This window comes from Passer domesticus, chromosome Z, assembly GCF_036417665.1.
Source record: "Passer domesticus isolate bPasDom1 chromosome Z, bPasDom1.hap1, whole genome shotgun sequence".
Lineage (NCBI taxonomy): Eukaryota > Metazoa > Chordata > Aves > Passeriformes > Passeridae > Passer > Passer domesticus.
In genome coordinates this window covers 18,712,266-18,736,243 of record NC_087512.1, presented here as the reverse complement: position 1 = coordinate 18,736,243, position 23,978 = coordinate 18,712,266, and the positions used below count along the sequence as shown (strand labels likewise).

At 40.9% G+C, this 23,978-nt stretch overlaps 2 protein-coding genes across 12 annotated transcripts in view; one reads left to right on the top strand and one right to left on the bottom strand.

The window, feature by feature from the left end:
- IL6ST (interleukin 6 cytokine family signal transducer) overlaps window positions 1-9,511 on the top strand; it is a 31,985-nt gene extending 22,474 nt beyond the window's left edge. For all 7 annotated transcript variants that reach the window (XM_064404325.1, XM_064404324.1, XM_064404326.1 and 4 more), the window contains 4 exons: window positions 231-371; window positions 1,605-1,701; window positions 2,955-3,036; window positions 3,894-9,511. In XM_064404325.1, coding sequence (XP_064260395.1) covers window positions 231-371; window positions 1,605-1,701; window positions 2,955-3,036; window positions 3,894-4,619 — 1,046 coding nt within the window. In that variant the 3' untranslated portion in view covers window positions 4,620-9,511. The remainder of the gene's footprint in view (window positions 1-230; window positions 372-1,604; window positions 1,702-2,954; window positions 3,037-3,893) is intronic.
- An 11,021-nt stretch (window positions 9,512-20,532) lies between these two features.
- IL31RA (interleukin 31 receptor A) overlaps window positions 20,533-23,978 on the bottom strand; it is a 40,111-nt gene continuing 36,665 nt past the window's right edge. For all 5 annotated transcript variants that reach the window (XM_064404332.1, XM_064404334.1, XM_064404331.1 and 2 more), the window contains exon 16: window positions 20,533-23,585. In XM_064404332.1, coding sequence (XP_064260402.1) covers window positions 22,992-23,585 — 594 coding nt within the window. In that variant the 3' untranslated portion in view covers window positions 20,533-22,991. The remainder of the gene's footprint in view (window positions 23,586-23,978) is intronic.

Below are 23,978 nucleotides of genomic sequence, written 5' to 3'. Positions count from 1 at the left end.
ATTAAATATAGAGGGAGACTAAATTCAGACACCTAAACAGAAACAAATGAATCTCAGTATTTCTTGTACAAGTTTGTTGTCTTTGACTGTTGTATTTTCCATCTGCTACATGTTCTGTTAAAACTATCTTTCACATCTGAAGTCTTGATGTCTTAATGTTGCTGGTTTTGTGGGGATGCAGTTTGTTTGTAGTTTGTAGAAAACTAGTATAAATTTCTTCTTCTCTTTAGTTGTGACAGTGGATCCTTCCAAGACAGAGTACACCCTTTCCTCTCTGACGAGTGACACACTGTATACTGTGCGGATGATGGCATCCACAGATAATGGAAGCAGGACCGGTCCTGATTTCACATTTACTACACAAAAATTTGGTAAGGCAGAGTGGCACAGTTGGTAGAAGTCAGAATTAATGTTGCAACAGTACAGCAGGGCTCTGTGAAAGATGTGTTAGAAGGGGAAGGTGTTTTTATTTTAAAGTTTCAATTACGGTCAGCTTGCAATGTTCATAATACCTGGGTGATTTGTCTAGTGTTCCAGTGTCTAGTGTTCTACTAAGAGGTAGTTTAGTCAGGTTTTTTCTGATTATATAGAGAACAAGATATCTTCTGCAAATCTCATGAATTACACTTTTTATGTTATTAAGCATGCTGTTTTGGATGTGTTTTATGTATACTTCAGGTTATAATGTTTCGCCCTGACCTTTAATGAGTCATTAGAGTTTACCCAGTGCTCTTGCCTCTTTTGGTGTCCAATGGCATCCACCCCTAGTCAGAGTCTCTGTTTTAATCCTGATAAGGTGTGCTGAAGAAGCTGTAGAGATGTGTGCTTGTATCTTAATCTGCTGATGTAGGCACCAGTCAGCATATGTCATTCTCAGAGCCCTTTCATGTTCTTTCATATCACTATGAAAGTTTTCTGCAGCTCTTTACAGAGACTCATTTTGAATAATTAAATTTGTTGTATGTTCAGCTCTAGAGTGCTTCTTATAAGTAAGGGTAACAGCAACATTACTAACTGAATTTAATTGTGAAAGACATGTACTTAAATTTAGTGGAGGGGTTTTTTTCTGTATAGTGTTGCTCTTCCCCTAAGCATTCTCCAAGCTTTACTTAAGAAAGTGTATAACATTGGAAGGAATACATAACAATAATGCAAACTTTGGTGTTTGCAGACAGATGCGATTTTCATGTACAGAATAAACTGATGGATGAGTAGTGATGTTGTTCACTTTACTTATTGGACCATGACTGTGTTATGAGAGCTGCTGGGGCACTGAAATACTGGGGCAGCAGATGGATTGGCAAAGGGGTTACTGTCATACCTGCCCAAGCTACAAAATTATTTGCTCTGTCACTATTACAGCTTCTAGATCAGCTCACGTTTTCTGTCCTTGCAAGGCACTAGATTGTCAGGGCAAAGCTTTTCATGTTTTTACCCGGAGACACTTTTCATATGGTGAAAAGGTTCTTCTGAGTGTGAAGCTTTAAGACTGAGGTATTTCAGTTTCAGGTTCTCCCTAACCTTTTGGAAATATGTACTGCTTCTGAGTACATATTCGTTAAATGCTAAAGTGGGCTATAACTGCCTCTTTTCACCTCCTTCAGGAAAAGGAGAAATTGAAGCCATAGTTGTACCTGTGTGTCTAGCGTTCCTGTTGATTGTGCTCCTTGGAGTTTTGTTTTGCTTCAACAAACGTGACCTGTAAGTACTTTTCCTCTTACATTTCTGAGCATAACAGAAATGGCAGAATTTATACCAACCCAGCTAAGTATCCTTCAGTTAGAGCAGAAAAAGAAGTTAAAACATGCATATATTGATTTGTGTTAAAAACTTCTGTGTTTTCCATGAGAAATCAGGGTCTCTTCTCATACAAATCTTTTACTGTTAATTACACACATACTAAATGTTCTATGATTCAATACTGCAAGAATATTAATGCTTTTGTTAGGTTTTGATCAGGATAAACTGTTTTAGTAATCCTGTGACTAGGAGTTATGGTCCCTAGTTTGTGAAGAGTTGGAAATATCTTCCTTGTATTTGGGCTATTTAATTACAGCATTAACAAACGTGAAGCTTTATGACAAAAAAAATTAGGCAGACATGATCTCCAGTAACTCTGTGCCTGTTTACTGGCTTCTGGGAAGCCTGCCTCCTCCTGCTCCCCCACCCCAAAGCTCTTGTCTGTTGCTTTAACCAAGACGTCATTGCTGCAGTGTTTCCCCTGGCAAGGTGTAACACCCCTCCTATGTCGCCTGCCAAGTATCCTTTCTTTCTTATTAAAGACAGCATTTTATGCCCTTTTCTTTTGACCTCCCTGCTGCTCCTAAAATCAGTTCTTAATGGATGTCAGTTGGAAAGCCTGTCTTGAATTGTTCTTCGGAGTTCTCCTTCAGAGGAAATGTTGTTGGATCTGTTTATAAAGAGCAGGATACGTGCATCAGTTTCAAAGCTGGTTTGGTTGGGGGTGATGTATCAACAGAAGCTTCTGGTTTTAAGTAACATTAAATTCTTAAAAGTTACAAAGCAAGTTTTTCTTCCAATTTTTTTTATTCATTTTTATTTGTGACGTTAGCTTAGGTTTTGACCTTTGGTATTCATAGTTATATTAAAAAGAAGCAGGATTGTATTTTCATACTGGCATGCATCATAAACTACCTAAGTAATAGCTCTGTACATTCTAGAGTGCTATAAATTTGAAAATCTCTTGCTGTTACCATTTGTTGTTTTGTGTTGCATTGATAGCTTCATCTGATGTGTGGAGGGGTTAAGTTCAATGTGTTTTGCTAAGTAGTACAGCCTCATACAAAGATGAAAAGTAACCCAGACAACATTCTTATTTGGCATACAAAATTTCTAGGTAAGGGAGTGGTCTTCTGGGTTCTGCTGTACTTGCTATGAACAGGGAATTTGGGGAGTGCATCTTGTGACTTTATTCCATTTTTAATCCTTTACAGAATTAAAAAACATATCTGGCCTATCGTACCTGATCCCTCCAAGAGTAACATTGCTCAGTGGTCTCCTCAAGTTCCAGCTAAGGTAATACTTACCTTTCTGCATCCTGCATCTTCCAGTCTGCACGATTTCAGATAAAATAACCAGTGGGAGTCTTCTATCTTCTAGCAGACATGGATTTCAAGGAAAAACCTGAATATTAAGTTTCACTGACATTGTGATACAATAGGGTTAGAAAACTTCATTGTGTCTGTAGATTCAGCATTAGATTTACATGGCTCTCAGCAAAAGTTCACACTCTTGGATGGGCTTTGAAGTTGTGAGTTAGTTTCAGTTTACTAGCTGGAATGGTCAAGTACTCATTTCTTTGCTCATTCATGGGAAATCAGCATTAAGTAAACAATTCATGGTTCCCATTCTTAAAACCCTGAAGTAGCTTGTTTGCACAGATCAGTCATAAATGAGAGAGAAGACTATAAACAGTTCCTCATGAATGAGAAGATGGTAGCAAAATTTATGCCACATGTGAGATGAATGACCAGGCAAACTGTTCAACAAACTGTGGCTAATTTCTTTGAAGAAATATTCCGATGTTGAGTACATTATTTGAAGTAATGTATGGTTCTCAGTATAGAATGTTCCTGTGCTGCACAGCAAATACTTCTATCTTTACAGTTCTTAAGAATAATTAAAATGAGAGCAAAGACTTGCTCACATATCCACTATCATTTTAGAATAGCTGCATAATTAAGACTGTATTGGAAACAAAGCTGTATCCTTCATTTTTTAACACATGCTTTGGAGATATTGCCAGACTTAGTGAAGAGAAAACTTACATTAAGAAATTCAAAGACATTATGAACAAAAATTCACATATTTATTGAAGCTTCTGATTTGTAACATAAACTTCCTCTTAGGCAACATACATCTCTTTCTTTCAGCATAACTTCAGTTCCAAAGATCAGATGTACCCAGAAGGCAGCTTTACAGATGTAAGCGTTGTAGAAATAGAAGCTGATGACAAGAAGTCTTTTTCAGAACAAGATCTAAAACCCTTTGACTTGCTTAAAAAAGAAAAAAGTACTTCAGAAGGACACAGCAGTGGTATTGGAGGATCCTCGTGCATGTCTTCTCCTAGGCAGAGCGTGTCTGACAGCGATGAAGGTGAAACAACACAGAACACTTCAAGCACTGTACAGTATTCAACTGTGGTGCTTAATGGCTACAGAGACCAGACACCTGTGCAAGTCTTCTCAAGGTCTGAGTCAACCCAGCCCCTGCTAGATTCAGAAGAGAGATCAGAGGATCATGCTGGAGGAGCTGACAGTACAGCACAGAGGCAGCAGTATTTCAGACAGAATGGTGGTCAGGATGAAACCAACACAGACAGGCCATGCTTTGAAAGAACAAAGCAGATTACTCACGCTAATGAGGGAGATCTTGTTGGATTTGTTCAACTGCAGATCTCAGGTCAGAGTTCACAGCCATTGGGCCTTGGGATGGAAAAAAATACCCAGGAAGCTGCTGTATCAAATGTTTTACAGACATGTACTGAAGGACAAACTGTGAGACCTGAAACGGTGGAAGAAAATCCACTTTCAGTTGATGAAATGCCAAAAAGTTACCTCCCACAGACTGTGAGACAAGGGGGCTATATGCCTCAGTGAGAGAAAAGACTGGCTCTGTTTAGGCCTTCATTAGTGCCTGTTCACATCTTCCCCTGTGTTTCTGATAAAGTAAGCTAGGTATTTTTATCTTACTGCAAATAGAGAAACTGAAATTAAGCAAAGAGTAATTTGACAAAATACAATAAGGACTGTTTTTGTGGAAAATTTCCAGTCCAGACCTACTGGAGATATACTTTTATGCACTACATAAAACCTTACATCTGGATAGCTGAACAAGCCTTTGTGCTATATTGGGCGTTTTGTATCTCTTCATAACAGAATTTCACACGATTTAAAAGGTCAAGTTTTAAATATCCACATCGGCCAATAGACCTCTCTGAAGAAACACTTCAGTGTGTGGCAGTGTACGAGCCTAAAAAGCCAGCTCTAGTTGCACAGTGCAGCTTTGTGCAAAAGTAAGGCTGAAGCTCAGTATTCCAACATGGCAGAATACTTGTGTGATACACTTTTCAGTAACTTAATTGACTTACTGAATTTTGACTTGGCCCAGTGCCTCAATTTTCAGCTTACCAGACCTGCAAATCATGTTCATCCCTGTTTAAAACCCATAAAAATTAAATAGAACTTGCTATGTTGTACAAATAGGAAAACACCAAGATCAGTTGAATCCAAATGCTACTATAGTAACTGATACTTTACCTACATTTAGATATGTGTGCACATGAACTATAGAATAATTTGGCCTAAATGTGCCTTGCAACTTGACGCACAGCAATTCAGTCTCATATTCAAAAGTTTGGAAATCAGATGACACTACAGATCAGCAGTTATTTAAAGGCTTTGTACCCCAATCACTGTTTGATGATATAAAACTTCTGTGGTCATATATGCCTTTGTTTAATAGGTGCACCTTTGTTGTGTACAGCTCAAGTAACAAGCTGTAAGCTTTTACCATCTTGCTGAGTGCTCAGGAGAAGGGAAATATGACCTTCTTCCTTACAGCACACTACCAGACTGCAGCTGGTAGTGTGCTGTAACCTCACTGCTAATACTGCAGGACATCCTTGAAACTGAAAGCAGCCAAAGCATTGAAGTCATTGGTGCTCAACCAAAACCTATACTCTAAATTTGAACTTTGCTGGTAGTACACCTCTGTTAGTAATCATGAGCCACAAAACACACTTAAGTGGCTGTTAAAATTCCTTAGTTTTTCTTAATGTCTCATTCTTTCCCTGCTCACAGTTTATATTTTTTTGAGGAAGCTGCATTTCTTGGGAACTTCCTCTGCCAGTGTTTAAACGAAAATTAAATTACAGGACAATAAATCCCTTCTCCAGTGATAACCAGTAATTTTATGGCACGCTTAAAGATATTTTTTTTAAATTAATTCTGATCTAATATAGGCTAGTCAGCTTTCTAATCTGACACTAACAAAAATGTATTTCAAAACACTAAATGCTGTTTGGTGAGACTAAAACAAGTGTTTTATTTCTCCTTCAGCAAAATAACTATGTATTTAAGACCACCTGAAACCTTTTGTGCTGTGACCTCTGGTACTGCTGTTCTGCAGAGCACTTGCTAAAAGCCCTTGAAAGGCCTGTGTCAGTATCATTTCATCTTCCCTAGTCTGTCAGCTTGCATGGAAGGATGGGTGTACATGTAAATGTCCACATGTGTCTTATGCTTTTGTTATGAAGAAATTAAGTGCAAGAGTAAATTTGTGAGATTATCTCTTGAAGTTTGGAATATTTAAAACAGATAAAGAATGCAGAGTCTTTAATAACATTTCAGTATTCCACAGTTCCTATCTCCTGACAGTATTTTTCTGTATCTAGGCACTTTTGTCTTTAATTAAAAGGCTACATTGCAGCTTACTATAATTACACCTTTCTTCAGACCAGTCCTCTTCCTTTTCACCCCACTGCACCTCAGCACCTTTAAACTCCCTCCCAGAGGGCAAAGGTGTAATGAAAACTGCTGCCATGAGACAGCAGGGAGATCATCTTTCATTTTTCAGAGGTTGAAGGAGCATTCCTTTTTTGGAACACCTTACTCTTTGAAAAAATGGCAGTTCCTTTAATGGGGGATGAGTTATCTTCTCTATGCAAATTTCAAAGTGACTGTAGAAACCACAAGTAAAAGGGAGAGTCTGTTGAGCAGTGTGCATGCCTCTTAGAACTGCCCAGCAGCCACATGCATTCAATCCATCCTCCACCTCTGAAGTATTATAGGCCACTTCCTGGCTAAGTAATTGTCTGGTTTAGGGCAAATTTGGGAGGAAACTTCCAGTGGGATCCCTCTAGAAAGCAAATTCAAGTGGCCCCTCTTCCTACTGATTTGGGAAAAGAGTTCCTTGGAGAAAAGTGGAAAAAAAACTTGTTTATTTAACAGGCAAAATATTCACAAGCATTAAAATAAATGAAAAGTATTAAACACTAAAACCTCTCAGTGTTCTGAGAAATGGCAAATTCAGAAAGTCCTTGTCATGTGTGTACCTTGTCTTGCTCATCTCTTATCAGTCCCTCCTATGCTGGACAATGCCGTGTCCTGGTTCCCAGCAGGCCACAGGTGTGAGCTCCCGATGTTTTTCTGGGTTTTCAGTCCACGGCAGGGCCAAACAGCTCCAAGAAAAAGAAAAGCCAGAGTCCAGGATTTCTCTGCCAGCTAAAAAGGAGCTGAAAGCCAAGGAGAGCTTCCTGCACTGCCCGTGCTGCAGACAGCGCAGTCTGTGAGGAGGATGCAGGGAGCAGGGGCAGTCCCTGAGAACAAACTCTGCTTCTTCTCCCCTCTCAGCTCTCAGAGCCAGTCCTAAAGGTGCAGAACCTAGTACCCAGCATAAACAGAACAGACAACTGAGGATACAAGCATCATAGAGTCACCCTAGGACAGTAGTCTAAACAGTGCTGCAAAGGTCTGGATGTTTTCAAAAATGTGTTGATGATTTTTTAAAATATGTTTTTGTGACTCAGTAATACTAACTTTTGATAACATATGTTATTTGAGGGAGAATGTCAGGTAGTCCTTAAGTTGCTACTTGCCTTTCTGTAAAGGGAAAGAATTTTCTTCTCAGTTGGTGTTAAGTGTGGACCACTCAAAACTTAACTACTGCTTAACAGCAGCAAGAGATTCTGATTTTTCAAATCTGTGCTAACAAGAGTTCTGGCCTGTCATTTCTGACATCTTTCATTGTTGTTTATGGGCCAGTGGTACTAAACACAAAGAATTGAGTGGGTCCTCGAGAAAGTTCTGGCTGGCTGGCAGTGACATGCTCTCTTTTGAGACAGAGCATTTATCTAGGGCTAAAATTATCTAAAGACTAAGCAGGAGCTCCTAGTGGGTGAGCAGCTTGCAGAAGCCACAATACATATAAATAACAGGTATACAGCTAGTTCATTAACCTATGTGCCAAATACATTGTGCAGTGTTCAGGGTTTAACAAGATTTTGTACTTTGGACTGTAAAAATCTAAGTGCATCAAACAGTTGCATACAGGTTATTAAGAGTATCTGCAGTGTAATTATAGCAATCCACTGAAATTTTCTGAGCTTGGCCCTAACATAGTAACACAAGAAAAAGTTTTCTCCCCCCTTCACCAATGGCTGCTGGTGCACATCACAAAATAAAGGCATTATTAAAGTCATATTTCATATAGACACTTTCATGTCCATCTTGATTTCCTGGACTGGAATTTTTCAGGTACAGGTGGAAGATGAGTTGTAAGGACTGTTAATTTGGGTGTGGGGAAGGGAGGCTAGTAGAAATATATTATCATATTTGAAAAACCTCTTAAATGCAGGCTGGTTGATGCTCTTCTGTTCACAAGGGAAGTGAATATATAACCTTTATAGTTCTATTGTGGTGGTTCTGTTAGACCAGAAGATGATTGGTATTGTTTTCTGGAGTGTATTGGCTCACTTTAAGGGCAGATAGTCTAGGAATATCCTCTCCTGCTGTAGTGAAAATCTTGGGATTGCTTCATACGTGCTGTTATAGAAAATTAAGCTGCCTGTTACGCCTGAACGTGACAGTACAAGCACAGCAGAGGAAAAATATTTTTAAACTTTGTTCTGGAGAGTTTATGACAAGTATGTGCTTGTCTGGTACAGAAGGGTAGAAAAAGCTGGAAAAAACCTTGGCCCTGGGAGGATGAGGGAGTTTGCATGTTAGGGCTGAGTCCCATTCTTGGGCTCTAGAGAAATCCCGTAACCTGGGTGGGAGCTTCAGCTTTGTAAATCATGAGCTTTGTCAGGTGGTTAAAGCATACATCAGTATGCCTGGTAGGTGGGGTCACCACCGCTGATTTACATTAAGTAATAGTTTAATTAGAGACAGGTCTCAGATACCCAAGATCCACATCAGAGTATGCTGCAATGGAGTTGACTTCTCAGTGGGATCTGAAACTCCAGCGGCTGTCAGATTGTTAATAGTCTGCCCCACTCCAGGACATAGACATTTTGCATTGTAATTTATGTGCATTAAATGGGACTAAATACACTAGTTTATTTTTCCCATTAGACAGTGGTTGTAGCTGAGATTAAATGTTATTTGAGTGCATTCCTTTAACTGGGTTAAAAAGTTCTCTTGACAGAGACTGTAAGAGTTCCTTAATCCCCATAACCTCTTGTCTGCCTGCAAGGATGGATACGTATAGCCATTTTAAATTCCAGGAGTTGCTTGTAATATTATACAGGAGAAGTTTATATAAAAATGTTGAGTCTTCTGTCATGAAACAGCTGTTAGGGAGTTGCAGCCAACCCGAGTCTTCAGCTTTGCTTTTGACCCAGAAAACTGCAGTAAAGTGGAGGTAGAAGTGCAAAAATCTGGAGGAGGTTGAAATTAAGTATCTTGTATTGGATTCATGAATTTCCATTTCTCTTCCTTCAAAGTGAAAGCATCAGTAAAACAAACAAAAAAAAAGAAAAAAGTAAAAATGATGTGAATTTGCTTTCATTGTTGATTCCTTTGTAGGACTTGTGCAATCTGAGCCATTCTTGAAAATAAAAGCAGTGCTGAGTTAATGCAGAAGGATGCATTTCTAAGGCCACAAGATTTGATTTAAAAAACCCTAAAGATAATAATGAAGGGCCATATTTCAGCAATTGTCTGCTTCCCTGCCTCTCAACTGTAGTGCAGAGAGAGGGTGGGCAGCAAGAACCTCCCAGAATGCAGCCTTAGCCAGTACTTGTATTTATTTGCAAAGACAACCTGAAGGGGATATATGCAATAACGTCATTGCTACTCTGCAGAAGCACACTTCTGTAACAATAGATGAAAAACACTTATGGCACAACTGTTGACTGATGGCTGGAAAGCTCCACATCCACATCCTCCTGCTCAGACTGAAGTGTCAGCTGTTCTTCTCTGGGGATCACGGGCGTGGCATTCTCTGCAGCGTGAAACTGTTAACACCTATCACCTTTCATCATCAAAGCACATTTGTTAATGGATCCAGTCAACTTGCCGTGTTTTTTTTAACACACACCAGTTTTGTTTACAGTGTCACATCTAGCCTGACACTTTGATACAGCCAGGGATTGTCTAGTAACCAATTGCTTTTATTTGGGGATAAGAAGTTACTGGTCACCCAGTTTGCTGTGCCAATATATGCATCTAGGTGCGTGGAGGTGTGGGACACAGGAAGAGATGTACCAACAAGGAAAGTGCCTTGATGCTGGATTGGATGGCTAGTGAATGTAAACATTAAGTTAAATTTTGCTATGTACTTAAACTAAGTATGGCCGATTAAGCTAGTGGTAATTTGAATGCCAGCTTTAAAGGGCTTGCATACTCCGGCCAGAGGTTAAACTTGTAAATTGCTGCATAAGCTGTCTCTGTATGGAAATGTGTTTTAATACCTGTTCACTGTCTTTATTCTTTTGCAAGCTGCATGTGTATTGTCATATAAAATCTGCTTTCTACAATTTATTTTGATGGTCAGTTTTGAATGGCTTCCTCTTTGTTACTTGACTGAGCCTGAATGTTGCGTTTCTGTAGTACATAATATGCAGAAAAAAACAAACCAAAATTCCATATTTTCCTTTTGTGCTGGAGTCAGTGTCTTGTAAGGCTGACCAAGTAGTAACCAAGAAGAGTCTGGGGCACTGCTTCGCACACTGGATAAAAGGCTATCTCATTGCACCTGTGGCCACGTTTAGCAGCAGGTGAATGGTCTTCAGTCCTGCCTTTGTAATTCCTCCTGGAAACAGAAACAATGCTCTCTACCCACACAGTCTCATTTCCATGAAAGGCATCCCTGACTTGCCTATGTCTGGTACTGCTCTCGGTCTCATCTGGGTTTAGTTCTTTTGTTTCTCATGGGTGGAGGATCCTCACAGATTTATATGTCAGTATTAAAAAGTTCTAACGTATCACAGTACTGAAAAAGCAGTGTCAGGTCTTCAAAGGCTGGTCACCTTCACAAAAGGTTTTAAGGTGGACAGCTGGGGAAAGACTGCTCCCCCTTCCTGGCTGAAGTCCTCATTGGAATAGACAGACTCAGATTCCTGTAAAGCTGAGGGGGCAGTGGGGTGGGGAAAGGGGGGTCCATTATATGTCACCAAAAATTATTATTGCCACAGAAGAGCCATCCCAGGCATGTCATGCATGAGTTAATGCTGGGTGGTGTTAGATGCAAAGATTCCTTTTCCAAAATGTTGGTTTACTGCACAGTTGTTCACTGTTTCACATAAGGCCCTTCACCTTTTCAAGAGGCATAGCATTTTTGTGTGTCCTACTCCTCTGTGCTCACAGCTGATGAGCATTAGTGCAGTTGGGCTCCAAAAGGAGGACAAAGTGTGTGCAGAAGAGGAGGCAGCAGTTTGTCCTTTACAGGCTGCTCCCTGCTGCCAGAGCAAGAAAGAAAACATGTACTTGGGCACTGTACACTCAGAGCTCCAGAAACAGCTCAGTTCCTGGAAGGAAGCAGTTCTCCATCCCCGTGGCAGAGGCCAGCAGAGTCTGGAGCACAGGAGCAGGAGGTGTGCCTAACCATGTTCTGTCTTTGAAGTAGCTAGGTCTGTCCAGCCAGGATTGGCACTGGGCTGCAGCACAGCACCTCTGAGAGGTGCACAAGGGCCCTGCCCAGGGCTGGGCAGTGTGGTTGTAGTGAGCTGGGGGATCTCTGCTTTGTTCTGACCACTGATAATCACAGTAACACTCAACCTCTCTGCAAAGTCATCTTACATGTTTTCCAGTCATTTGTGCTATTTATGGCAAAGTGATCCAGTGCCTTTCTGACTTCCCAGCAGACTCCATCTGCACAAAATAACTAGCAGAGCCAAAATATTCCTCCCACTCCTACAAAATAGCTAGGAAATTCCTGGATCAGCCAAGGAGGCTGAGCACTAGTGACCCAGCTGGGAGATGCAGACTTTCCCGATGAGTAATCTGACTCCAGGCTCTCTCCTGGAAATGGAAGTGTGCTGTGCAGTAGTGTACTAGGCGTTGCCCTGGCTTTCCTTTTGTGATGACTCCTGAGTCACACGGCCAGCCTGGGCACTAAGCTGGTCAGGGGCCAGCAACAGGTTTCAGTGAGAGGACAGCTCTGCAGGAGCCACATAGCTCCAGCAGCTCTCAGCTGGTCCTCTGCTGCTGCTGGCACAGCCTGTTGTCCAACTGCAGTGTCATGCAGCAGTTGTGGGCACCAGAATCCCGAATAAAGCTCCTCAGAGAATGTCCCGTAGGACTGTGAGTGCCTGGGCACTCATTGCTAGGATGCAGCTGAGCAGACCCATGCTGGGACCAGCGAGGAGCACTGTCATGGTGGGGCAGCCTGGGCAGCACCTGGGGGGCACAGAGCACTGCAGATCCACTGCTCTCGGCAGCACTGCACTGCACTGCACGCCACAATGCACTGCAATGCATTGCACTGCACAGCACCGCGCAGCAATGCACAGCGCAGCACAGCAATGCCATGCCGTGCACTGCAGTGCACAGCCCCAGTGCTGGCCTCGCTTGTGGCGAGCAGGGCAGAGCAGCTGCAGCCCGTTCAGCCCGCCAGGACCGTGCCAGGAGAGGGCAGCACAAGTTGCCTGTAGCAGCCGGCAGGCTGACTGCTCCAGCACCAGCTCCTGACTGGTTTTAATATTTGTTTTCTGGCAGTTTAGCAAGTCCCCTTGGTTTCCTTTCTTCCTCTCCCTTGGTGAGCAAAACCCTTGTTAAGGTTTTGCATCACCCGCAATCCTGAGTCACAAATCCAGGTCAAGGGCAGGCTGTTGCCAATCAGGTCAGTATCCCAGAGCCCACTTGGCACACCATGCCCCGGATGGAGCCTCACAATAGCCGCTCCACATGAAACGGGCCCAGTTCCCGGTTCCCTGTCCCCACGGGCTGACGGACCTGCTGATAGATGTGCTGGGGTTTGCTGACAGGAAACCTGTTCTCATGCACTGCTGCAGCCTGGATCACCGCCCTGCTCTGCCCAGATAAGTAATCACCACTGACCCAAGTGCTTTGGGAAAAAAACAGGAGGCTCCTGAAGATCATTTCTGGACGAAACCTGTGGCAGCACAGCTCTTCCTGACTGAACAGATGCAGCTTTTTCCCGTTTTGAGGAGATGCGTCACTGGCAAAAGAACATGCATGGCTGCTCATGCACCCAAGACCCCGGGGACCACGCACACTGCCTCTCTTGGTACTAAGGCAACTTCCCTAAACTGAGTCACTATAATAAGCTTTAAAGCATACCCTGACTGTCCTTTATCATGTATTACACAAAACTTGCTATGTTCAGCCAGACACCTGAAGAGTGCCTCTCCTTCCCTCCCCACCTTCCTCTCTCACAAGAGGAAGGAACACAAGGAAGAGACACAAGAGTTTGCCAAATACCCCCAGGGCAATAGCAGATGTCTCCAGAGCCTGCTCAGGGCACAGCTCTTTCAGCACATCCCCATTATGCTCCATTTGCTGCATGTGTTTTTACTCCTCTGTCTGCTGATGTCTTCCTTAAGTGAAACTATTAACATTCTTGCACGTGTCAAAAAGCCTCTCCGTTTTACTTATTTATATAAATTAATGCCATTTAGATAGATAATGCGGAGATACAAATCTGTAAATGGAAGCAAATTGAATCATTTCATGAGCTTGAAAAATAAGAGATCTTGTCTCAGCCTTTAAAATTAGGTTGCTTGTAATGCAGGAAAAAGGTCAGACTCTGTGAAACTGCAGCATGTGGAATAATTTAAATAAAAAAATGTCAGCATGGAAGCACCAAAAATAAACAAACACTGACAGAGTAGAAATTCCTTTAAAGGCAGTGAAACTCAGACTTGGCCACAAAAACTCGAGTAAACAGATACCTTGGACAACATGTGGCTCTAGAGAGAAACTCTAGTTAGCCCTATCATTAAAGAAAAAATCAATCTTTACAAAATTTCCCATGACTGACCTCAGTCATGGGAAAAGAACAACCACAAGCTGGAGACAATGCATCCAATAATTTATCTGAGGAGATAGCACAAGAGAAACCGAAGTCACCATAAAACAAGCAGGGTCGTGAGGGATTTACCCCTGTGCACAGCTGTGCTGCTATCTGTATTAGACAGAGCACTGCCAGCTCAGTGCCTGAGAAATGAGCTCCTACCTTAGATCAGGAACCTGGTCCAAATCTACAAAAGAGCAGCCCTGCTAATAAACCCAAGGCTTAGGTAATTTCACAGCAATTTGTTTGGTAGTTTTGCATTGAGACAGTGGGATCGGGGAAGTGGGAATGTGTGCAAGAAATGTAAAAAGGGATGGGAGCTAAAGATGGTGTTGACCCCTAATTGAGCTCAAGCAGCTCCTCTCTGTCTCACTGTAGAGCATCAGGAGATGTAATGCACAGCTTATTTCCAGGACTGTCCTTTACTTAATAAAGACAGTACTTACAAACAGAGAATGAGCCCTCTGTGCTGGAAGAAATGTGAAAAATAGCAAAATCTAAAGTCCTGTGTGTTCTTTTTCACCCAAAATGATTCAACACTCCCCTGCTTCCTTCCTTGCAGATCAGATGCTGGGAAACCTTGTCTGACCCAAGAACTGCAGAAGCCTTTAATCACAAGTATAAAACAATTAAGCTCCCAGAAAACAAAAGCAAAAGCAGAAGAGAGATGCAGTCCCTAAAGACAAGCAATAATCCAAGCCTCTTTGTGAGCCAAGCTATAAAACAAAACAAAAAATAGAGAGAGACTAAAGCAAATGCATGGAGCATGTTTGAAGCATGTGTAAGGTCATGGGAGAGAGAAGCAGGCAGCCAAGGCAGCAAGCCATGAACACAGCTGGGTATGAGCATTTCTGGGCAGTGTGATAGTGACAAAAAAGCTTTACATTCAAAGCAAAAACACCATTCCCCACTGTTCAAACCTTTTTGTGTTCAGAGGATTTAGAAACATATTTTGTAAATAAAAGCATCTGTAGCTCATAAACTATTGATGCTGGCATAAATTCCTACACTAAAAGGGAACAAAACATAACCAAACAGGAAAAAGAAAGGAAAACTAAACCCCCTCCCAACTCAAACCTTCTCAGTTAACTTTTAAAGACAGTAACAGAAATACAGCATAGAGTCCATGTCCAGACTTAGCAGACACTGGCTATGAGAGGATTCACTGCAGAATCGTGCTGGGCTCACTTGGTATAATAAAGAAACTTCCTACATTAGGACCTTATTTGCCAGAGTAACATTTTAGAAAGTCTTTTATGCTCTTTTACTTCAGAATAAAGTGTTTGGTTCAGACCAGTGATGCTTTAAGTGTACATCCAGAACACTAACTGTGATTATAATCCTATGCTCATTGTCTCTGACATCCCTAAATAGTCTTGTATAATATTTCTGTTGTTATGAAAAGTGTTACTTCTTTGTTAAATTCCATTAGACACACAATTGCTCATGTAGTTGTGAAATTCTGCAGAAATTAGCCTTGGCAAGGCTACTATTACATTCTGAGCAGAGCAATGAGAAACTCAGGAAATATTAGGCTACTTTTCCAAGAAATAAGTACTCAGAAACTTCAGCTCTATCAGGTCATACACTGAAACTGAAACAATACACTAGCTGGCTGAGCAGACTTGCTACTCATCAGTGTGGGGTTGAGCAATGCCTGGAAATCAAGGCAACCTAAGAGGCTGAGAAAGATATTGGTAGCAGACATTCAAACTAGAAAGAAAGTCTGGACCTCACTATTCAGTTGGACTAGTCAATGTTAAAGCATCACTTTTCAAATATAAACCACCATATTATAGTATAGTTTCTTTGACAGCTTGATTTGGGAAACAAGCCCACTGCAGCCTTAGATGTTCTGTTCTGTTACTGAGCACTCACTGGGTAACTCCCCCAGAATCCTCATCCCCCCTGAATGAGCTGTGGGCTAACCCTCCATCCTCCTCCGTGCTCCCAAAGCTCACTTGAACCCCCCTGAGTAATTCAGGGCCCTGGGAAAGGACATCCTTAATCTGTAGTTGGGGCATCTCAGGACAGCCTGCACCGTGGCGTATTAACCTCTCAGGTAAAGTTAGATATGTGACTGGTTTGAAACTGCCCCTTTCTGTCTGGTGAGAGCATTTTATACACTTGTCTCTTTTAAGAGCTGAAGGAAGTACAGCATAGGAATGGTGCTACGCCCCCTGAACTCACTCGGTGAGTGTTTGAAAGGGCTGCAGTATTTCAACTCCTTCAGAAGATAACAAACTTCTCAGGAGGTTGAACAGCTTTTATTTGCAAACTTCAGAGAATAACGTACTTGGCAAATTTTAAAGCAACATCCAATTAAAGTAAGGCAATTCATGTAGCAAACTCCAATTTTAAGAACACCGATTTTGAGAAAAGGAAGTTGTGGGGCAGGGGGGTGGGAAGTAGTGGCTTGGTGACCACTTTGGGGCTGGGCCACAGGCTCCAGCGGGTGAGAGGTGGAGCAGTGGCTGCACCACTACCCAGAACCTGCCCTGTTCCCTGCTCTGGACACACACTTCAGCTGTTTCGAGCCATTCATCTTTTCTCCAGTCGGCTACAAATGGGCAGCACTAAATAATCATGCTGTTTACTTTTCAAGCATCCTGTTATGATACTGATAGGATAAATCTACAGCATAAGTAAGCACATCTGTTTCTATTCATGTTTTGATATTCTTGAAAATGGATATATTTTTAAAATCTTGATTCACCAAAAAATGTGTTAGTCAAACATCTGTTCCAATTTTTTTATTGTTACTCTTCATATACATGCTCTGAGTTCAAGAGACCTAGATAAAACAGTAGTTCTTAATTAAGGCAGTTCTTAAGTAAGGCAGCAGTAAAAAGACTATTTATTCTTGAGAAAAAAGGCAAACAAAATAATCATTAGAAAGCCCAGTAAATGAGCAGGCTAATTAGTCCGTGTTCACTAGAATAATAACATCTTTTTCAAATACTGAAAAAAATGTATGCAAAGTAGAAGAAAGACAACAGATGAAACCGACACTATTTTGCTCAGTGCCTTCTTCATAAATTCTCAAACTGCAAAACACAACATGTACAGAAAGTATTTTGTAATTAATAACAGTGTTTTGGAATAAATACATCTAATGAACAGTATTACTAAGAACAGGTCATGCTACAAAAACAATAAAACACTGCTTAATGATTTTTTGTCAGCTCTGTTTACAAATGCCATCCTTTGTTAACAGGACATAAAAATTCCTTTAGTTATGCAAGGAAGCAAGAGTAGCACATTTTCCAGCCTTCCTACAGAAACATTAGATTGCTGTATATTTTATTTCTGTTGTGCCAGGAGAGAGAAAAGGCTGCAGTTAACAACTACTTTTATTTGCAATAAGCTCATATTCTTATGGGCTCAAGACTCACCTGCAGTGAGAATGTGCCTTGCTTCCTGTTATTAATATGCCAGACATTAACACAGAGCAGTGGAACAAAACTTTTACTGTCTTGACAGTAGATTGATACAAGAAAAAAGTAGCTCAGACATTAGCTTAAATTAGTATCCATTTCATCTGTTTACAAGAAGCTTTCATTTAGCCGTAAATAATTTATGGTATATAAGCTCTGTGTGCTATTTTTGAGTAACCTTTAGCAGGATATCTTATCTGACTATTTCAGAATAGCTACTAGCAAAAGATAAAACTATTGAATAAATATTCACAAATTACCTCTTACAATCCTAAGGGTGTTTTTTTTTTATTCAAAACACTGTTTTGTGTGGCCACTGGGATGTGGAATCACACTGCTTGCTACACAAGCTACTTTCCAAACACTGTGCTGTTAATCTTTGCTATTTTGTACTTTGACATCTAGACGAGCAAAGCTAAAATCTTACAACCCAATACACAAAACCCCTGTTACAACAAAGGTCTCTGATTCATCAAAGGAGTATTCAAAATTAAAATCTGGTATTTCTTTGAGATAGAACTTGACCCGTAATATTTTCTTGTAATATTTCTAATCCTTGACAATGTAAGGCCATTCAACTGCAAAAAATACACCAGACCAAACCTTGCTTTCATAACCACATCACAATGTGTGCACCACAGTTCATCTGAGGCTGCACAGAGCATGGTCTCTGACATTTGCTCCACCCAGCCCTTCAGTGTCATTTTAAAATGTATATCTGGCCCAGTATTAATACCCTAAGGTTGCTGTGTCTGCACAGATCTACTCAACTTACCTGTGAGAGCTGCCTTGCCTAGCACGGCTGCAATCACAAGGCATCAAAGTTACTATCTTACTACTGATCTTAGCAATCACCTGTATCATGGGAGCAATGGATGATATTCCTACCCTGTAGCTCTGGACATGAGCCTCCATGTGTCTAAAGCTTCCTGAGCATCCAGACTGTCTGAGTGTTGGTTTACTCTGAACTGTGAATGGAGGGAGCTGGTCACATCCTCACACATTAAACCCAGGAACAAGGAACATCAATTAAATCAACAGATACAGCACAAACATGGGCTAGGGTTTCTGCGTCTGGTCTGTCAAGGGCCAGGACCTTGTGGGCTCTTATGCCAGACTCCATGCACAATGCAAAAGAGAGGATCCCAGCAGTGAAGCAGCCTGTAATGCCATCTGTGCTGGTGAATGACACTGTGCAGCAACATAAATCACATAAACAACTTCCTTCTCTGTGAACCCTCCTGCATAAATTTGATTAATTATGACACCTCACTGTGTCCGGGCTCATGAACATGCTCAGGTGTACACAAGCACTTCAACAGCCAGTTCTCAAAGGAATCCATGTGGTTGCATTGCACATGTACCTGCACATGTGTATGTGTGTATCTGCATAACTGCATCTCTTCTGGTGAAGCTACACCACCTTGCAGCAGTGACAGGGCCAACTCCTCTCCTTTCTACATCTGGAGGTGCTCTGCTTCTGCAAACACTAGAGAAAGAGACTGCATTTCAACTTTCTATAACTGTGCCTGTGCAACATATTTTCCTCTCACAGAAAGGACGCATAATATATGGCAGCTGAACAGCTCCTCATGGAAGGTCTAACTACCATTAGGGAGACAAGAAAGAAGTTGGAGGGGAGACCAGACACTAATACAAGTAAGGGATATAGTATTAAGGGATAATACTAGCTGAAAATAAGGTCTGGACAAGCAAGACATGAGTGTGTTGAGTAGTTCAGAAGAGCAGAGAAGTAATTTTAAGGTAATCTTTGTGTTTAGGAATTATATGCATGGGTGTACCTACAAAAAGTCTGATCAGATTTCAGATCTCATGAAGTTCTCAGCTCCTTGGTACCCTGGGGAAAAACATAACATCAATAAAGAGGATTATCGTTTTCAAATTGCTCTTTATAGTCACAGACTTCTTTAGGTTGGAAGGTACTTGTAAGATCAAGGAGTCCAACTATTAAACCAGTACTACCAAGTTCACCACTTAACCATGTCCCCAGGAGCCACAAACACACATATCTTTTAAATACCCTCAGGCTGATGACTTCAGCACTTCCCTAGGCAGCTTGGCCCAGTGCATGACAAGCCTTTTGGTGGAGAAACTTTTCCTAATATCCAATCTATATCCTTCTTGTCACAACTTGAGGCCATTTCCTCTTATCCTATCATGGCCATTTCCTCATCCTATCCATAGGAGAAGAAGCCAACCCCCACGTGGCCACAGCCTCCTTTCAGGCAGCTGTAGAGAGTGACAAGGTCACCCCTGAGCCTCCTTTTCTCCAGGATAAACACCCCCAGCTCCCTCAGCTGCTCCTCACAGCACTTGTGCTCCAGACCCTGCCCAGCTCCACTGCCCTTCTCTGCACTCTCTCCAGCTCCTCAGTGTCTCTCTTGCACTGAGGGCCCAGCACTGGACACAGCACTGGAGCTGTGGCCTCAGCAGTGCCCAGTACAGGGGACAATCCCTGCCCTGGCCCTGCTGCCCACACCATGGCTGAGCCAGGCCAGGATGCCATTGGCCTTCTTGGCCGCCTGGGCACAGCCTGGCTCATGTTCAGCTGCTGTCAGCAGCACCCCCAGGTCCTTTTCCACAGGTCAGCATTCCAGCCACTCTGTCCCAAGGCTGTAGTGCTGCCTGGAGCAGCATGGCCAGAGAAGCTGATTTTAGTAATGGGCTGGATTGTGGTGGTGCACCCCACCCTCCCTCTCCAGATACACTCTAGGCTGAGAAATGCTCATTAGTCCTCAGCCTTGACAAACAGTACCTGGGCTGAGCTCCTCTTGATTTTTTCAGACCACTGTCTCCCAGGAATTGTTAGTGCTGTCTAACAAGTACCTGTTTCATTAACAAACTTACTTGGAAACTTCTTGCCTGAATAACAACCCAAGTGGAATAATACTTTTGTTGCTGAACATTCAAAGGAAGTTACTGACTCAAACTGTGGCCGTAGAAAAATACTATCACTAAAGCCCATTCTCTTGTGACCCTATAAACAGCAGTCCAACGTGAAACTTATTCTATATGAATTTGAAAAGCTAAAATGTCTAAATGGTGCATTTAGTATAAATCAATAAATTAAAAAAAATTACACGTTTTCTCAGTTTTAATTTTTTAATGGTTCACAGTGTTAGTTTGAAAGACACATTGCAAAAGGTCAGAAAGAGTACAACTCTCAATGCAAAATAAACCAAGTACAAGAAGCTTTCATTCCAAAGCATGTGCAAAAGGCAGCCTGACTTTCTGGAATGTACTGAGCCCACTTCTAGCATTTTGCTTTTTATGGGAAAATAATGGGAAAGGGAAGCAGAAGAATGAGGAGAGAAAAGCAGAATATCAATAGGGAAGGAAATAAAGTGAGATAAAAAAGGATAGACTCCAGAACCTAAAAACTGTTACAAGGATAATCTAGTCAAGCCACCCAGAAAGAATCTCCCCTTTCTAATGATCCCTTAAAGGTTGCATTATTTTCACTTTTTACCTGTCTCAAACATGCAGCTCAGAGTATGCAGCTTTCATATGGCTGTTAAACAATTCCTAGAAAGGCCCAAAATATCTCTGCATGTGTTTATTCCTATATATCGTGATATTAAAACAAACACTGAGATTTAAGGAAAAGAATTGCTGTGATGGAACCAATGAGCTCTGAGCCTGGGGAGACAACAATGTCGCTGTGAGTGAGAAGTCTAGAAACAACTGAAGAAGCAGGAAAAAAGCACTGACCTAACCAAAGCCTTGCCCTAATTTCAGAGTATGACTTACCTAAGTGAGCATGGCCTTATCAGAGCAAACATATATGCATTTCATTTTGGAGCACTGTGGTTGAGAAAGTGATCCAACAAACATGAGAGGTGGAAATCAGTGTTGCAGGCTAAGGAACGTTTGCAGAAATTGTTTTCCCATCCTTTCTTGGCAACTAGAGGAACATTGTTCTAAGTTAAAGCAGCTTCCAAACTATAGAAAAAGATCCTAAATGCAAAACTTTACATTGTTTTCACCAAAACAATGCAAGTAATAGCCACTGTATCCAGGGAAAGGCTCAGCCTCCTCATTCATGCTTACAATATATTTTCCATTCTTTCACTCCTCTTCCTGCACAGAAAGGAAACACTTTCTAATCCTATTCACATTTGTCTCTCATTTTTCTATCCCCATAACTCCTGTATCTTTTTTTACCCTGAAATAAATCTGTAGTTGTGCAAACTACAACCTTGTGTAAACAAGACTGATGACATCAAGCCTCTAAATACTGTAAAAATACTCAAAGTCTTAAAATTGGCATATACCCCACATGTGTCAAACTGAACAACCCTAACACAATTAATTTGACTCTCCTTCTTTTTAAACCTGTTATTTAGCAGAGTACTTCACTAAGAGTTTTACAATAACAGTGTCTTTCTTGTTAAAAAAATTAGTGTGATTGAGTGTTTTACTGCTTAAATGCTGATCTGTAAAATGGAAACTATAATTAGATTTATGACTTAACAAAATCATAAAACAAATGACAAAAGTTATATCCTTCATGTAGAAATACCTAATCCTAAATCAATTACCAGATAATATCTTCCCAGATTTTACAGACTTAGTGTTTTTTCATTACCTCCCTGAAAAATAGCTTCCTAACTCAATGTTTATTCTAACACAATATGACATATTTAATTGAATTCTTTTTCAGTTCAAAATATAAAAATCTCAACTGGGAAACACAGTTTTAAATTGAAATAAATTAGAAGGACAGAGCAAGAAGATAAGAAGTTATCCTTCAACAAGCACTTTTAAGTTTTATTTCTCCTGTTTGTTTTTAGGAAACAAACAGTAGAAACAAAAACAGCACAAAATGCTGAGGACTATTAAAAAAACATGAGAAAGGAAAGGAAGCCACATAGTAAGCACAACACATTTTCCAAAATGCAGGTAACACAGCAAATATACTCTCATTAAAGACAAGAAACTATAAGCCAAACTATTAATTTAAGAGTCAAGATACAAAAAGACAACTCCTGAAATGTATAAAATATTTGTAAAACAAGAGGAACATAATATATAAAACCAGATGAAAAACAATCAAGGGAAATAAGAACAGAAAAGTAGTTCTGCTCCATGGAAGGAAGGATTTGGTAGGTTCTGACTCTGTTCAAGTCTGCCCATGTTTCCCCATCAGAGTTGAGCCTTGGGAACTGGTTGTGTGGGAAGCAAGAGATGAGTTGCTTGTACTGCTGGATGCTCCTGTAGCAAATATCAGTTTGTTTTAGCAGGCTGTTACAGGAGAACTAAGAAATAACAAAAGCTGTTTCTTTTGTCTCACTACTGGCATGCCTGGTAAAAAAACAAACCACAACAAAAAAACCAAACCAACAAAAATGTCAAACATCCATACTGAAAGTGAACTCTGACGTGTACACAAACAGTGCAATTCACAACTATCTGAAGGAAGAGGTTGTTTCCATCCAAATGAACAAGATCAGCCACCTCAGAACCTGTGAATGCCTGTGGACAGCAGGGCCGAGGGACACTCACAGGAGGATTTTACAATGGAGTTCTCTCACACTACTGACCTTTGGCCAGCCTGAACATGTCCACTGTTACGTAGGATTGTCCCGGAACATTTGGTTGAAAAGGAGGTAAGACACTTGACTGGCTCTTGCGTTCCTCTGTACTGTGCTCTGGCAAGCTCTCAGAAACAAGAAATTCCCTGGTTTTAACTGAATTTTTAAGATACGGATTGAACAGTGCTTTTTCACTGAAATCTTCCAGCTTTAAAACTTCCTCATCATAATTTTCTTCACTTTTAACTGGATTCTGCTGCAATCCACTCAAATCATTTGCCTCCACTTCTATGGGCTGGACTTCCTTCACTGGTATCCAAGCTGACTGCATTTGACTTCTGGTAAATTGATCAGTAATTATATAAGGCATGGATGGGGAAAAACTTTTAGCAGCTTCATTCTCTTCATTATGCAGTATCTTTTCACCTCTGTTAGTTATGCCTTTTGAATTAATGTCAGTACATTCAGAAGCATGGTTTTCATAATTTATTAGTAGCGATCCCTCCTGACTTTCTTCAGGAAAACAATATTCCAAAACATTTATGTCTTCTACAGTTTTAGTCTGAGATGACAGTCTCTTCAAAAATGAATTATTCTGTCAATACAAAGAGATAAATTGGAGGGTTATAAAGGGATATATAATGTATCAGTTAATTTTTTAATAAACAAATTATTGCTATTTGAGCTCTGTTTAACCCATAATTTCAGACTTACACCAGTAAAGAGTTCACGTGCTTTTCAGATGGGATGCAGTTACATGTGAATGAGTACTAAAAAAGGCAATGTTATTCTGTCCATTTGCTAAACACTTTCGCATTAGGTTTCCTGTACCTAATGAAATAATGAATTTCAGTGAAGGCTCAGAATCAGGTTTGGATTGTGTCATCTTTTCTTGTCTAACCAGACATTTTTGAGAAAAAAGTTTAAATCCCATTATCCACAAATTACACCTTCTATGCAGACCTGGTCAACTCCACTCCACTCAAAT